This window comes from Vanellus vanellus, assembly GCF_965231255.1.
Source record: "Vanellus vanellus genome assembly, chromosome: 1".
In the NCBI taxonomy this organism is placed as follows: Eukaryota; Metazoa; Chordata; class Aves; order Charadriiformes; family Charadriidae; genus Vanellus; species Vanellus vanellus.
Window position 1 is genome coordinate 3,953,102 of NC_138905.1, and position 16,969 is coordinate 3,970,070.

The 16,969-nt window shown below is 52.0% G+C and overlaps 1 protein-coding gene across 4 annotated transcripts in view; it reads left to right on the top strand.

Annotated features, from left to right (window-relative positions):
• The window catches only part of PODXL (podocalyxin like), a 47,148-nt gene that overhangs the window by 23,622 nt on the left and 6,557 nt on the right, over positions 1–16,969 (top strand). For all 4 annotated transcript variants that reach the window (XM_082498161.1, XM_082498162.1, XM_082498163.1 and 1 more), the window contains exons 2-7: positions 5,895–6,767; positions 8,936–9,090; positions 9,980–10,045; positions 15,296–15,452; positions 16,316–16,374; positions 16,478–16,645. In XM_082498161.1, the coding sequence (XP_082354287.1) occupies positions 5,895–6,767; positions 8,936–9,090; positions 9,980–10,045; positions 15,296–15,452; positions 16,316–16,374; positions 16,478–16,645 (1,478 nt within the window). The remainder of the gene's footprint in view (positions 1–5,894; positions 6,768–8,935; positions 9,091–9,979; positions 10,046–15,295; positions 15,453–16,315; positions 16,375–16,477; positions 16,646–16,969) is intronic.

The following is a 16,969-nucleotide window of genomic DNA, read 5'->3' on the forward strand; positions in this document are numbered from 1 at the left end:
TCAATAGAGCCTTTTCACAGCGGGGTAAAGGAGGTTCCCTGCTAAAAACAAGCTTTAAATCAGAGTCCAGACATACTTGTTTCCCTCCCAAGTGATGCCGTAGCACTAATTAGATCCAGCCATTAGGTCTCATCTTTAATATTTTGCAGTGCAATTCTGTCAAGACTGTTCTGCAGCAGTTTTTCTTCTGGCAGCGTTTCGGAGAGGATAGACATCCCTGCACTGGATAATTGGACTGTTGGTTTAGAGTCTGAAAATGCTCTGGCAACAGCCATTGGACCTTTCCCTATCTTCTCAGCCGGGAAGCCAAGCTGGTCTTTGGCCTGGGTGAAACCATTTCATAATGTTGATGGTGAGACTGGCAGCAAAGGGGTTGGGTGATGCCAGTTTGGAAGTGTATCTTCTGACCGGGAGAGTGCCTTTTTGCAAGGGCGAAAGGTGGCGTGTACATTAACAGCGTCCTCATACCACATCCTTCACCCAAATCTCGGCAGGTAGCTTGGGAGGGTGGTGCTGTCTGGAGCCCATCTTTCCCTAAGCGGATGGGAAGGTAGAGAACCTCTACCTAGGCAAAATGTAAAAACCCTGTGAGGTAACCATTTGCTCCAGCAGCCCAGCTTAATTCCAGGATAAATAACGCCGCTCTGTGATATGCTGCCAATCTGATCGCTCTCACAGTTTTAAAAGGAGGTGACAAATTTCCTGTCCTCTGCAGCGACTGGTCTCCGCTCCCACTCAGACATGGCTGCACTGCGGCGGGTGGATAAAACCCCTCCTTTTGCCCAGGAGCCTCTTGCGATGCAAAGACAAGACCCAGGAGCCTCCTCACTGGCTTCGGCACACTCTTTCCCCTAGCAAAGGCCAATGCTGGAGCCTCAGTCCCCACTTTCCCTTTGACAAACTCAACCCATTGCCTCTGTTTAATCAGGAAAGGCTGCAAAAAAAAAAAAAAAAGAGGGGGGGAGGCAAATAGGAACTTCCTCAGGCCTGGCTCACATCCCTTCCCCTTCCGTGGGTTGCTCGGGTTCTTTAGCTTTCTCATCCCGCCTTGGGAGGAGCAGGAGCCGACTGGCGTAAGGCTCCGAGCCGGGCTCAGCCCGCCGGCGTGGGGTGTGTCACCCACCATTTCCTAAGTTATTCTTTTGGGTTTCCTTTTCTCACTATTAATAGATTTTCAGCCAATCTGAGCTGTTTCAACATGGTGGATGGCGGGGGGCAGGGCGGGGGGAGGTGTTACCAAAATAGGAAGCGGGAAGCTGTTGGGCAGGGAATTAATCAGAGGAGCTGCGTGGAGAGGTGGTGGCTTCGGGTGGGCTGATGAGAGGAGGGACGGGACATGTCCTTTCGCTTTGCGTTTTGTGCCATTTTTTTCATTTTTTTCATGCTCCAAGCCATGACCTTTCCAAATAAGCTACTCCCCCCCTCCCTCCCCCCCCCCCGAGCACCTTCCCCAGCCTGCAAAATACCATGCATCTCCTGCAACGGGGTTACAACCAGAGCATCGCTCCATGGCGTGGTTAGCGGTGGTGCACAGCAGCTGAAAATTGAAGTCCTCGACTGATATTGCAAGGAGCTGCGTTGGCACAAACCGTCACGCCTTTCCTTTTACATTTTGGGTGGCTTTTCACATCCCCGCAGCTCCTGACCCGAGAATTCCCACACCAGCCCTGTCCAGGCACTCCAACAGCGGTGGCAATTCCAGCCTCCCAAATATTGCTCGCTGGGGGCCGAACAAGCCCATCTTGATAGCCAGCAAAAAGGGAAAGTTCTCTCCCCCTCCGGGGTTGTCCCCATCACGGAGACGCCGTATCGCAGGCACGGTCATGGGATACACATAGGCGGAAACGAAATCCTGTTTTTGCAGCGGACTCATTTCCTCTGGGCCGTTTGGCCACCCTGCGCATGGATGCGTGATTGGAGGGCTTGCACGGTCCTCCCGTGGGTCTGCCCCCCACCCAGCACAGAATTGCAAGGGTTTGGGGTTTTCCGAGTGATACGTGCGAGAGGAGAGGTGCAGACCGAGGCATTAGACTCACTGCAAGCAGTGCTGTCAAAATACACCGGTAGCTGCTCTATTACTCTCATTTCCCTGAAAACGAGGAATTGATGACGGTCCAAAAAGTGAAATCAAATAAGTGGCCTTGCCCTGCCAAAATGCAGCCAGGAAGGTCAGGGGCAGGTAGTTTTTTCTGCCTTCTGGAAAACAGGGTGAGGGACTCTGGCTGAAACTCAAGTGAACTTTCTTCTGGGAAGGATCTCCTCCTGGTAAGGGGAGCGATAGCTTAGAAGACCTCTCCTCCATCCTCCTTCTGTCTCACAGCAAGCATTAAATCCTTTTATCTCCAGGGCTAACAGCATGAAAGGGTCATTTGTTTCCTACAAAAGGATGTACTATATCTTTTGTGAGCAATTTTCATGCTAAAAGGGGCACCGAACATAAACCTGCCCTGTCTGGCTGTTATTACCACCAGTCTGTGGTTACGAGGGCTTTCTCCTCCTTCGACCAGATCCTTTTTGTTTCCTCTGTTGAGGACGGTCGTCAGGCAATACTGGCTACCAGCCCAGGCAAACAGGGGCTCATTACCAGTTATTACCCCCGAGTCCGCCGCTGAGATTTGGCACGGGCGGCCAGTTAGGGAGGAAAAGATAAAAAATGTAGTTCTCTTGAAAGAGGTATAAGCACACGTGGGAGGAAAACGGTGACTCCTGGGCTTGCAGTACTTTCGCTGCTTGTTCTGTATTTGTTTCTGCTTTGGAATTAAGTGTTTGCACTTCTGAAAATGTGAGCAATGAGTTTGCATAAGCCAGGTCTTCTGCAGGTGTGGTGAACCTGCAAGACACCCCAAAAAAAGCAATTTTTTTTTCCCCAGTCTAAATAAAATATGTTTTTTTCCGAATGCTGCAGTGAGACAGAGTCCCTGGACAAACAACTAATATTAAGCCCAGAGCAACAGGACTGCAGAAAGGGTATACAGCCCCACAACTGCAGCTGCAGCTGCCTTCTTGTGCAACAGCGGGGAGAAAACAGTTTAATTTAAAGCAGCTGGAGGGAGAAGGTAAATTTCACTGACACATGGGTGCCCAAAAATCTGTGGGAGAGGTGTGGGGATGGATAAGGGTGCCGATCCTCCGTGGAAGGAGGATCTCACCCAGACATAGCCGTGGCTGCTCTCCACTGGCATGTTGTGAATCCGGCCCATCGTGGTGCATGTTGTCTTGAAGAGCGTCAAGTTTTTAACCTGCCTGGATTGCTTCTTCCCACGGCCACCTCCATGGCTGGTGTTCACCATAGCCGTTGCATTTCGGCCAGCAACAGTAATTCTTCAAAACAGTCTGATTTGAGACAAACGAGCTGTGGAAGAAGAAAGGGGGAAAGGTAAAATTTGGTAGCAGCCCAGCTGGGCTGGGTGGAGGTTATTAAAGAAACGTCACCTTCAGGTCAAGTTTGGGATGAGAGATCTTTTGCAAAGGGCTTTCCAGTGGTCTCATCCAGCCCAATACAGCAGGAGCGGGTTTGTAGTGAGGGGATGGTGTGGTGAAGTGTTTTCTGGTTCGTATATTACTTGCGTTGCCACTTGCCAAAGGGGTGCAGGTCATTACCCACCAAAGGAGAATGATTTCTACCTCTGTGGCACTTAGCATTGCCTTACCTCAGCCAGGCCCACGTAGTAGGATGGATAGTGTCCTACCTGCCTGCATGGTCAGCAACAGTTGAATCCATCCATCCATCCATCCATCCATCCATCCATCCATCCATCCATCCATCCATCCTCCTGCATGGCGGCTCACCACTTCCAAGCAGGAGTGTGCTGGATCCTCAAGTTGCTTTGAGCCCACTTAAATCGCTGGTCCTGACTTAATGAGGAAGAATAAATTAACATGTCTCTTTTAACAGCTGTTGACCTTAGCAGGAGAGGAGCACTAAGAGTGGGTGCAGAGATATGGAAAGATAAAATATGAGTAAGCTTTGTGGGCATCAACTTGAGTCTTGGTTCTTCTCCTGCTTGCTTTTTTGGGCTGTGTCACCCTGTTCCCCTTGAAAAAGTCCCTACTACCACCCCAGCCAGGGCAAGCCTGGAGAACCATCAGCAGAGCAACCCCTTGCTTTGGGCTTTCCCCCCCATTTTTTGCTAAAAATGGTAAAAACGTAGCTGCAGCTCCCCCGGGGTGGGACGGGGAAGCACTGGGGCAGGGATGCCGGTTTCTTGGCTTGTGGGGTCCCAGCTGGCCACCAAGGCTGGCCCAGAGCCAAAGCATGGGCCTGCCCCTTTCTCTTTTGGACCGAGTTGAATTGAATTGTCTTTTCTACCTCTCCTTCAGTGCGTGTTTGCTTCCTGCCTCTCTGGGATGGGGCCGGGGTATGAAAAGGAAGCGAGAGCAGTGAGGGATTTCCTCCACCTTCCTTCCGACACTTTCTTTACTTACGTCTCTTTTGTATTGTTTCTACCTTTAGGGTATTTTTTTTTTTTACCTCCCCTGTCAAAACCCCTGTAAAACTTTTACAGTCGTATTTATGGGATAAACCTTGATGAAAACTCCCTCCTATCTTTTGCACCTGAGTTTCACCTGCTAGGTGCCCGTGCCTGTGTTTTGCTTTCTTACTGCTCCTGCAGACAGTGTTTGGTCTATAGGAAATATGACTTGTCTCCACAAAACCTCTTTTCCCGCAGTTGTACCGTTGCAGCCTCCTCATCCCAAGTCCCGCTCCCCAGGTCCTGTCTCAAACATACCTCCACACCCCCCTGGGGTCCTGATGTGGTGGGGCTACATTTGCTCAGCGGTATGAATCTCAGAAGCTCAAGTTTTCATCAGATCATTGAAGCACAACCAGAGCTAATAAACAGGCTCTGTAAGAGAAAATATTTTGCCAGTATGCCAGCATGGAGGAACGAAGCAGATCTCTGAAGAGCAGCATTAGGATATGGCTCAAAATCAAACCTTGGATGTGTGATACCTGTTTTGGAGGGTTGGTGTGGTGGGTTAACCCTGGCTGGACACCAGATGCCCACCAAAGCCATATTGTTTCCACAGTTCACCCAACTAGGAATTTCACTGCGTATAAATTTTCATAGAATTATAGAATCAGAGAATGGTTTGGGTTGGAAGGGACCTTTGAAGATCATCTAGACCAACCCCTCTGCCATGGGTAGGTACATCTTTCACTAGACCAGGTTGCTCAAAGCCCCATCCAACCAGACCTGAAACCCTTCCAATGATGGGGCATCCACAACTTCTCTGGGCAACCTGTTCCAGTGTCTCACCACCCTCAATGGTTCTACTCTGTGGATTTAAGTGAAAGTGCCTGTTTTATGTTGTTTTTATAGTAATTATTTGAGTTTGGGAGGGAAAAAAACCCTAAGTTGAAACATGAGCAATTAAAGGAACAAAGCTTGAGCTTGCGAAAAGAATATAACTATCAGAATGGTCAGAAGTGCCACCTTATTTATCTGAGGCTCCTCACCACTTCAGGGATGTGAGAGACCCTCATAACAGGGTTGGATGAACAGAATTCAGCACATCCATTGGCTGCTCCTTTACAAGGGCTGGACACAGTTTATTTCGGGAAAGACTTGCAGTGTTCTGCTCGGGAGCTGGTACACCTCCCATCTGAGGGAGATCTGCCTCCTGGGAACCAGCAGGTCTTGCCCTCCTGCTCAGCCTCCAACCCCTTTGAGGTCCTGTGAGTTTGACTTCTCCTCTGCTCTGCTTTCTGCTTGACACGGCAATACCAGCACATGGCATTTGGTATGAGTTTAGAGAGCATGAAACAAGCCCTGAGTGAATGACTCATGGCTTCTGGTCAGCATTTATTTCTACAAATACCTGTTCTGGGTGGAAACCGAGGGTAGTTTCCTTAGTTCAAAGTTTATCTTGGCGTTTTTACTTTTCCCTAGGTGTCAGCTCTCAGGATGTTACAAAAACAACTCCTGCAAGGCCAGGAGAAAATGAGCAGATCCACACAACTACAGACACCAGCAAGATGCAAGGGACCACCCCTACAAGCAAGCCAGGAAACCCACCATCCACCTCTGCGATGTCACCTGCCGCAGTTCAAGGGATCACCCCTACAAACAAGCCGGGAAACCCACCGCCTGCCCCTGTGATATCACCCACCACTGTTCAAGGGATCATCCCTACAAGCAAGCCGGGAAACCCACCATCCACCCCTGCGACACTACCTGCTGCAGTTCAAGAGACCACTCCCGCAAACAGCCCTGGAAACCCATCACCTGCCCCCACGACATCGCCCCGCCTGTCTCAGCAGGTCAGTTCTTCAGCCAGCTCCAGAGCCTCAACAGCCACCCCTGCTGCAACCTCCAGCACAGCCCAGGAGAAGACCATCCCTCCAGCCAGCTTGGGAGGCTCAGCAGCCACCACTGCTGCAAGTCCTGTCCCCACTCATGCGAGCAGTCCTCCAGCCACCTCAGGTGGTTTAAGGACTGCTGTTGCATCCTCTCCCAGTGTGGAAGCTCAGGGAAGCCAGCCTTTGGACCAGCTGACCAGCACCACTGCAAGCATCGGAGTCCCAACAAGAAGCCTTGCCCCTGGTGTCTCTTCTTCCACGTCTGTTGCCAAGCAGCCTCACTCTTCTCCCAGTTCTCCAGGCCAGGGACTGACTTCTTCCACCAGACCTGGAAGCATTGACACTTCTGTTACCCCTTTTGATGGAGCCGTCTCCCCCACCACTAGTAAAGAATCTCTGTCTTTGTCACCTGGCAGCATCGTCAAGGTCTCAGAGGACACCACCACAACAACTCTTGGAGCAGGTACCAGGAGGCGAGAACCTTGATTTCTTGAGCTGGGAGGCTTTTTTGTGGTCTTTTCCTTTGGCTGACCTAAACACCTCCTATCATTATGGGGTGTCATCGCCTTGTCTAATTTTAGGACTTTCCAGCATAGTTGTCTCCATGACAACTGGGTGTTTAGGTCCCTGTTGTCATCAGTGGAGTTTGAGTCAATGCAGTTTGTGAAATTCAAGGCATGAATCAACTGTCAAAGCATAGGCATCGCCTTTCGGATGGACCAAACTGTGCCTGAAGCACCATCAACTGCAATGACTCGATCTTCAGTGACTGCAAAAGGGAGCCAGCAGCGATGAGTTCGGAGGTGGAGACTGACATTGTGGAGTTGATGAAACAGATTGACAGCATCTGGAATGCTGACTGTAGAAGATCCCTAGTTTGGCTGACAGCTTAGTGAAGGCTGTCTGGGCATGCATATAGAAAATAAGCTTTAGATGACTAAGGAGATTTTCGGTAGACTCTGAGTCTACAACCTCTAAAGAGTCTAAGAGGATAGGTAGGATACTCATCATCGCCGTGGGGGGGGGGGGGAGGCGTTTGGCTGCTGACTTCAGTCTAAGCAGCGTTATAAGCGTCCAAGTGGTGTTTAGGATCTTGCTGAACACCATTAATATTTTTTCTCTACACTGCTGGAGCTTCATAGAGCCATGTTAGTTCATAAGTGTCCTGGTGAGGAGCAGTCTAGGGTGCCCTTTGGTATTTTGTCTAGTAGCATTTACAGGGAAGCAATCACACTGTGGGACTGTGAGGGATCCATGGAGCCTTACAGACTTGGGTGGGATTGTGGGTCCAGTTCACATCTGGTTTAAAAAAAAAAGCTGTGATGTCACTGAAGCCCTTCATTATTTTCCTCTGCAGAAGGTTGTTCTTGACCCAATTTCCAGCTGTCTGCAGTACAGAAGCCACTCAAAAAAACATCTCCTTCCCCCTCAGCCTTCCAGCTCCTCCTTGCTGTCAGCATCACTAAATGGTCCAAGGTCTTAATGCAAGACCTTCTTCACTGGCTTCATCCAAGTCATGTTTTGAGTGTGTTAGCAGGTATTAGGAGGGGGAATGTGTGTCTTCATGAAGGATGTTTCTTTCCCCTCCTGCTCCACAGGACTACTCTTGATTAAAGGATAATATATGAAATCATGTTAATTCAAATTTGACCTCAAGCATTGAGCATGAAGAGGTTTAAAAAACCTTTTACATTCAATAAATAGGTGAGAGAATGCAAGAGAAACAGATGGCTTTAAAATTAATTCTCTCCTGGAGCCTTCAGAATGTGTCTGGGAGAGAAATATCGCTCATCTTTTCTGTGGAAGAGGCAGAAATCTCAAAAGCAAACAGACTGTGAAGAGGATGTGGTGTTTTAATTCTCTTTGTCACCATTTAAGGATCAATTAGGAACCCAGGGACAGAGATCCCTTTCTTTGAAAGGATTTGGGGAGGCAGGAGGCTGCTGTGCTCCTTGCACTACTCCCATTGCACAAGAAACTGTAAGATGCTACAGACCTTAACAAAGGGGTCTGAGGTGATCTGAGGTAGTGGAGACCCCTGCATGGGGCTGGTAGACATGGGGCATGTGCCCGTCTGGAGTAGCAGGCAGGCAGGACACCCCAGGCTGTCTCCCATAGTACCAGGCACTACTTCTAAGCACGTCACCCTGGGCTTCTTCCATAGCTGATGGAGATGCAGTCATCCATGGGTGAACTCCATTCACTGGGAGATCCTCAGTAGCCAGCTCAGGTAGTCCACCTCTGTTGTAGAAACCTGCATGGAAGGCGCCCCAGGTAAAGCGAAATGAAGGCCATCCCATTTACCCAGCACTACTCCTTTTTTAAGTGATTACCCAGCTACCGACGCACAGCTATCATAGCCTTTGGGTTCATCTCTCCGGAACAGTCTGATGGGTTTTGGCAGCAGAAAATACAATCTGCAATAATATATTTTTTTTTTCATATCGCAGTTAATTAAAAAAAAAAAAAAAGAAAAAAGAAAGAAGAAACCCAAAACCTCTGCAAGCTTTGACACAGTGAGCTTCAAGGCAGGACTGGAGCTGAAAACTTATTTTCAGCTGCTCGTGAACTGTGTCAGCTGTATCAGTGTCTCTCTGTTTGGTTTTTTTTTTCTGCATATTGGGGACCCAGACCAGAGAAGCCACGACACTGCATCTGTGTCAACCAAACCCACGAGTGCTGATCGCAGCCCTGCCAGCGCACAGCCATCAGCCCCAGCCCCGGGGGACCAGACGGCGAGCAGCAGTCCTGGCCACCAGCACCCTAACGCTTCTTTCCAAAATGAGGTAATGACGCCTATGGGAAGGGGTACCCTCTTCATAGTGATGTCTATTAACACTTAGCTGGCACCCCATGCACATGGAAAGTCTGCAGCCCTTCTCGCCGTGCCTCTCTGTGTCAGAAAGATCCGCCTTAGGTAAGCAGGAGGCAGCTAAATAATTCTAGATCATAGAATAATAGAATGGTTTGGGCTGGAAGGGACCTTTCAAGGTCTTGTAGTTCAACCCCTTTCTCCTATAACTTTCCAGTGAAGAGACATGGAGCACGGAGGGGAAGGGGATTATTGTCTGGGTGCTGAAGAGGGAAGAAGTGAAATTTGGGAAGAGAGAGAGAAGCATTATGGACTGCAGAAGTTGCCTTGGGGTGGACTGGGACACGATGAAAGGACAAAGACCACAATTCAGCGTCAACCATCCGTGGATGATATTAGCAGAAAATGGTTTGGGAGTGTAGAGGGGTCTCAAAACACAAGCCAGGTCTCGTGGTTTGGGGCCTCAAACCAGGACATCAGGATAACTAGAGTGCTGTGAAGGAGGGAAGGGGATCCTGTTTGTAGATGTTCATCTTTTGTAGGGCAGGACTGCATCATGGCCCACTGGCATGGATCTTCCTACTGCCCAAACCAATTCCTGCTTTACCCCATACTGCAAATCCTAAGCCTGGTTTGGGAAGTGCATTAGCAAACATCTTGCAGACAACCGTGTCAGTTATCTTAACCTTTTCCACATCTAAAGGGTTGAGTGGAAGGCTCCCAGGCCTGCCTCATTTCCATAAAACGGATCTGAGGTTTGGTTGGGACGTCTCCTGGCTTGGGGCAGTGTGTCACGTTGGTGACCAACTGTCTTTCCAAACTATGTCAACGATCTGAGAGTTGCTTTTCCTCTGTCTTTTCAGGTCATCTGTAAAGACCAGGTGCAAAATAATTGGCCCATGATGTATCTGAAAGAAGCTAAAACCTGTGTAAGTACCATCCCTTTTGGACTTCTATGTAGGATTAGCAGCTGTGTTGCTGTTGGAGATCAGCTTTTAACCTGTGGTACTCTGAACATGTGAGTCTACAGAGATGAGAGTAATAAGATGCAACTGCTTTGGGGCTGTAAAATGGTAAATGCAAACCCACACTCAGGAATATCACCCGGTGGAGGATATGGCAGGAGGAGAAGAGGCCCATGTGGTCTTCTTCAAGTAGGACCATCTGAGCCCATCCAGGTCTCAGAAAGAGAGAAAAAAAAGGGAAATTTTAGAGGGTGAAATTTTCTCTCTTCAAAGGCTTTTTGCAGAAGTTCATCCCAAAACCCAAGCAAAAAATTTGAAGTTCCCCAACAGCTGCTGCGTACTGGGTGAGATCTTGCAACCTCCCAGCTGGGGTAGGGTGGCATCCGACTGCAGAGCGCCTGGGAAGCACAGCAGCCTGGGCTTTGGGACTCACTATGCTCCTCAATGCTATATCAGCTATAATAGAAGCTTAAAGTGAGAGAAAAAGACTCCATTTCATTTGTTTTAGACCCTCTACAAGACCAGGGAGTAGTAAAATGTAGTGCCAAGGTTGGGGAAAGGCGAGCCCAACCCAAGACCCCTTCTTCTGGTGCATGGGTACCGTCTGCTGGCTTTTCTGAGGGATGCCCACCTTTGAAATGATTCCTGTGGAAACTATGAGTTTCCTGTCATAGGGAAGATGCAATATCTTGATAACTTTTAAATAGGCTGAAGTTCTAACTTTTTGACAAAGGGGAATAGATGACGCCACATGGCTGGTGATATCTTGACAGGGTGATTGTATCTATCTGAGCTGTGGGTAGGGCTCAGGAGTGGTTTTTGGCATTATAATGCTCTGGTTTCTGGATCTCAGCACTGCCAAGGCAGCGTAAGTGTTGGGAAATTGGCACTTCAGGGACCTTCTCAGAGCTTATGCCGTACAGCATCAGAAATAGCTGCTCAGGTTCATGAACCTCTGCTGTCCCTTTTGTAAAATGGACTGACTCTTGACTTCACTGTGAGACACAAAGTGAAGCCACGCTGTGTTCATAAAACCCCTTGAGATACATGCTGAGATGAGCACAATCGCTCCTGCTGACCACAGTGGCTCATGAAATTCCCTATGGCTTGGTGGTGGCCCTGCCTGGCAGCCCTGGAGAGGGCTTGGACCTCCCAATAGCACCAACCGTGCTCCTGGAGGAGGACAAGTGCCTGTCTGCTGCCATCTCATGGTCATCACCTTCCTACTTGGGCTGCTGCTGGGTGTAAACGTTCCATGCTGGCACACCTGCAGAAATGATGATGTTCTTAGCCGTGCTGCCCTTTCTGCTGAGGATGACTCCAAGGAGGGACCTTATTACCATGACGCCCGTGGCCCAGATGCCACAGCAGGACAGCCTCTCCTGAGAGCATCCCCTGCCCTGCTTCATGCAATGTCTGAACCTGCAGCCGTGTCCAGGCTGGGAAAGCTTCTCATGAGATTTCATATTGAATATACAAAAATACTTCATCAGATTGGAAAAATCTAATTTTGGAGCCTAAAGCACCCAGGCAACTTATGGCCATGCTGGTGTTTAATGCTTCCCTCCTCCTTTTTGGGTGCAGTTGTACTCTGCACGGAGCCACTGTCCTCCCCGTGGCTTCGCTTGGAGCTGTGCTGGGAGGCTTTTTGGAAACAGGGATGGTAAGGCAGGGAAGCGCCGGTGCGCGGCGATGCGCCGACACGCCGACGAGCTGAGGGTTGGGCGGACATCACGGCTTGGCGTCACCCATCGCTCCTCTCTGCCCGCTCCGCTGGGCGATGGCGCGCTGGAGCTGGCGAGCCAGCGAGTCTGCCGGCCTGTTTCCCTTCGATTCCTTTGGGCATAATAACAAGCCGAAGCATTGTTAGTACAAAATGCCAATTACGCTTCGAAACAGCTGCAGAAAGACTGCAAGGGTGCATCCTCCCATAGCATCGCTCTCCTCGGCTGCCAAAACACCTCCCACCCGCTTGCCGTTAACTTTCCACTTGGCGTATTCCTGAAAATGGCAACAAATTTTATGCCTCCCGAGCCGAGCAGATAACAGAGAAATGGCACTATCTGGTTTCCCTGCTTTGTAGGCCCGGTAAACAAGTCTCTAGCCAAATCTTGACAGCAAAGTGAAAAAATCCTTTGCATTTCACAACCCGTGGGAAAACAGGAAAGTGCACGCTATAAGGAGAAGTGTTCCAGAAACGGCTCCAATCCTGGTCCGCAAGAACGAGGCAGGGCTGGGCGGCTGAAAGCTCAGCTCTAGAGGGAAGCCGGCGAAGCATTGAGGGCAACGCGGGGCCCCAGCAGTGGGGGACATGCCCAGATGACACATGGCAGGGGAGGGGGCAATGCAGACCAGCCACCCCACACGTAGCTCGGCTTACGGGGCAGCGCCGGTGATGCGGGGAACCCAGCAAAACAGTTGGGACCGAACCCGGGAATGGTGGGCATTGCACCCCACTGCACCGCAGTTTCTCCAGCTGCAGTAAATTTAAAAATTAAAAACAAACAAACAAACAAACAAAAAAAACCAACAAAAGCTCAAACTGTAAATCCTAAAAATAATAAAAAAAGACCAAATAGATAGTTGGTACCACTTTGTGGATCACAGGAATTTTATGGGCTGGTTGGTTCCCAGCATCCTTCCTCTTCAGGTGATGCTTTTAACCAACTGAACAGTTTGGTCCATATTCCCCCACCCTCCTTTTTACCCCTTCTCCTTCCTTTGATTACAGCAGGATCTTAATGAGTTTCCTAACAAGGCTCATTAGCTTGATGCCTTGCGTTACATAGGATGACTTTCCCAAAGTCTGGCTCACAAGTGTATCTTCAGTTGGGTTTTCATTGGCTGCTTGGGGTGCTCCAGCCTTGGGATGGATGGATGGATGGATGGATGGATGGATGGATGGATGGATGGATGGATGGGTAGATGCTCTGTTCCTCATCTCGACCCCAAAATGCATTAGGTGAAGCGAGAGGTGACCATGTTGGAGGGGCCTGGTGTCCCCTGAGCTCTGGTCCCCCACAAGCCTGTGGCCACCTCCCAGGGGCTCCTCCATCTTGTCCCCAGCTGGGATGCAGACATGCCCAGTGAGCTGAGTCAGAGGATGCTGGGGAGAAGCAGGGCCTGCTCCAGCTGGGGGATGCAAAAGCAACAGTGGGACCACCCGGACCCATACCCAGGTGCCCGAGAGGATTTGCTGTGTGACACCCACAGGGCTGGGGACAACAGGTCGGTCCCTGGAGCAGCTGGAAGGACCCCCGTGCCGAGCAGGGTCGTGGTCCCCCTCGCCCTGTCCAGCTGGCGGGGGCAGTTTGTTGACTCAAGTGCTGTTAGCTCATTCGGGGATGTTAGTTTTAGGTCCCCGCCAGTGTGGGAACCGGATCCGAGCTGCTCGGCAGCGCCTGTCAACTCCGGCCAAGGAATGCGAGCGGCTCCGGCGGCGGGAGGGGAGAGCCACCGGGGCCACGGCACCGCCGCCGGGGCATTCCCTGCCGGCTGCAGCAGGTCTTACTGTGCCCGTGTCCAACTCTGGAAAGGGTAAATCCCTCCAGTTCAGCCTCAAAAGGGGTTTAGTCGCTGCTCACCGTCCAGCAGCAAAGCAGTTCAGTGCCCAGCTGGGTTTTAGCCTCGCACCTCATTTCCCTTCCCACCCAAAAAAAAAAAAAAAAAAAAAAAAAAAAGCATTTTAAAGGTCTTTTTTTTTCCCCCCATGGGGTGGTAGGAGGGAAGTAGGTTATTGAGGGCTGGGGGAAGGCAGCGCTGTGGCAAAACTCGGGGAAGGAGGATGCAGGGAGGCAGCAGAGAGGCTTTCTGTGCCTCTGCCGCGCAGAGAACGCTGCACAGGCAGGGACCGATAAACTGCAGGACTGTTAAAGCGTAGGAGCACAACCCAGCGTCCGAAGATGATAAAACCACCACCCCGACCAAGCCGTATCCCTCTTCCTCCCTGTCCCATTGGGGATGAGCTTTCTGGGGGATGCTGCCTTGCTGGGGTCTCCTCTTGCTGCCCGCGGGCTGCCCCTGCACCAGGCTTGGGGACAGGTTTCCTATCCAGCTCTTTTCCCAGGGATGCAGCCGGGATGGTGCGGAGTCAACAGAGGGGCCCGAGGGGGGAAGTTCCTCCTTGTGCAAAGTGAAAGGACAGGCGAGGGCCAGCAGCAGTTCCCAGGGATGGCCGGGGCCTCACGATGCTGAGCTCACCCTGCATGCTGTGCTCAGGACCAGTCTTCCTCCCCGGCAAGTGCATCCTGTCTCCACCGCTGGTTCCCAAATATTTAGATAAGATGGGGTGAGGTTAAGGTGCCTTCCTCAGCCCGGAGGCTCCCGTCCTTGGGGTGGAGCAAGCAGGATGCTGCTGGCCCTCAGTGTGAGCGGGACCTGGCACAGCACGGACAGCGTTGCAGAGGGAGGAGAAGGTTTAAGGTGATGGAGCAGGCAGGAGCAGGATCCATCCCACATGCTGCCTGGCACCTCGTTTTGGTGTGCATGGGGGGTTTTTGCAGGCAAGACCTTGTGCACGTAGCAGCTGTACATACAGCACCTTTGCACATAGGACCTGCGCACGCAGGAGGACGGTCACCTCCACCTCAGTGAGCTCCCAGCTGCCACGAAGCATCGTGCGGATGCAAAAAGCCTCAGGAGCATCTCAGAGGGGACATGGGCTCCATCCACCCCTCTACCATCTCTCCGGCACTGTCCAGGATCATCCCTCCAGGGATGCTCCAGTTTATCTGAAAGCAAAACTCTTTCTCTTGCCCCTGCAGAGGTGTAGGGAAGGCCTAGGGAGGACGGGGACCAGTGTTGGTGGGGACAGAGGGTAGAAATGCGGGTGGTGGGGAGGGCTGCAGATGCCCTTGGGGGCACAGGGGGTGCTGCACCACCCCATCCTGCTCCCGCCATGGCCCCTGGGCCTCCCCCACCCTCCCCTGCTTCCCTTGGGGACCTGCTATTCCTGTAATGCTGAAAGCTGCGGCCCTCAGATAAGGCCGGCGCAGGGCCCCAGTGAGGAACGGCAGCCAAGAGCTCAGCTTCTCATAAAGAAACTACTTTTAAACTTTTCCTGTTCCTTGGGAGGGCCGGTGGCAGCCGGGCGGTGCAAAGGGATGGGGGAGGCTGTGGATGGGGATGGACACAGCATCCTTAGCGATGGGGCAGGATGGTCCTCAGCGGTCCCCCAGTGGGAGGATAGTGCTGAGCCCTTTGTGGTCACTGCAGGCCGAGTGGAGAACCGCCAGCGTCAACATCTCCTTCTTTGAGAGCTTCTGCTCGACGGGCCAGCACGCTTTCAACGCCAGCAGGGAGACGTGCACAGTGATGCTGACCTCCCGTGAGCCCCACTCCCAGCACTGGGCTGTGCGGGCGGTGGTGCACCGTGAGTATGATCCCACCATCCTGCCCTGAGAAGGACAGCACGGGGTTGGCATGGGGGACGCAGCCTGAGGCTTGGCAGAGCCCTTGATGTCTACTAGAGCTTGGCCAAAGGGCTCCTTTCCTTGGGTTGCCCCATCTCAAGAGGCTTGGGAGAGGCAAAACAACCCCATAAATGAGCTTTGCCCCCCCAACGAATGCACCGGATCCCTCTCCCGTCCACAATAAGGCAAGGCAGGGAGCAGTCTCTAGGAGGAAAAATTCCTCCCAAGTGGTTAAAAACCAGTGCCCAGTTCAAATGCTTCCCCGAGGGACCACAGAGGGGGGGTTCTTGCCCATGTTGGAGCCCTTTGGGCAAATGCAGCATGCCCAAAGGTTGATTTAGCACCGGGGTGCTGGGAGGATGGCAGCAGCATGCTGCCCTAGCATGAGGGGAAGGAAGGACTGAGCCCCTTCATCCTCCTCCTCTTTGTCACCAAGGCCGGGTGGGGGGTCCAGCCTCCAGCACCCGACCATGGGCAGGGCAACTCGTCCCTGGGGACTGATCCTGCCCTGATCCAGCATGGCCTGGAGGAGCCGGTTACAGCCCCTTGCTGGTCCCATTCGCAAATGGCCCACCAAAGCAGAGACCCCCACCAGGGTGTGTGCAGCCCAGGGCTGGGGGACAGCGGGGACTGGAGTCTCCAGGGCTGTCCCTCTGCCAGGAGAAGAGGTCCTGGCTCATTGCCTGGCTGTGGAGGCACCTGCAGGGGTTGGTTCCATCTCCATCCACCTCCTCCAGAAAGGGTGTCACCCCATGGACCGGGAGGTAGTGGCATGTGTCCCCCCTCACCCCCTGTGCTCATTGCAGCCTCTTTCTTCCCCCAGTCCCTTTGGATCCTGAAAAAGTGCTCGAGGAGCTGAAGGAGAAGGACAAGTTAGAGGAGGTAAGCAGGACCCTGGGCACAGCACAGCTTCCCCACAGATGTCCCCTGAGGTGGGGGGCACTGGAAGCCCTCCTCGGGGCCTGACCCATCCCTTCCGTGGCAGCTCGGCATCGCCAACATCACTTATGACAAAATGGAGAGGGAGATGATAATCAACGATGAGTTCAGCACACCCCTGATCATCACCATCGTCACCCTGGCCGGCTCCCTGCTGCTGATCGCGGCCATCTACGGCTGTTGCCACCAGCGCTTCTCCCAAAAGAAGGACCAGGTAAGGTGGGAGGGGGCTGGGAAAGGTTCTCGGAGACTTTTTTGTCCCAGAGGCTTCTTCAGGAGATGAAGAGCATCAACATTGCCATCTCTGCTGGTGGAGACATCCTGGCTTGCCCAGCAGGCACCACCCTTGTGTGTTGCTCAGGGAGTGCCCAAATGCTGTGGATGCTCCAGGGGGGGGCAGGAGCTGCTCTTTGGGGGGTGTCGGGGTGCGGAGTAGCCAGGAGGGGCTGGTGGTGGTGGGGTACGGCAACGAGCAGCACCCATCCCCACTGCCACCCAGGGCACAGGGCAGCTAAGCAGCATCCTTGGGTCATAATTG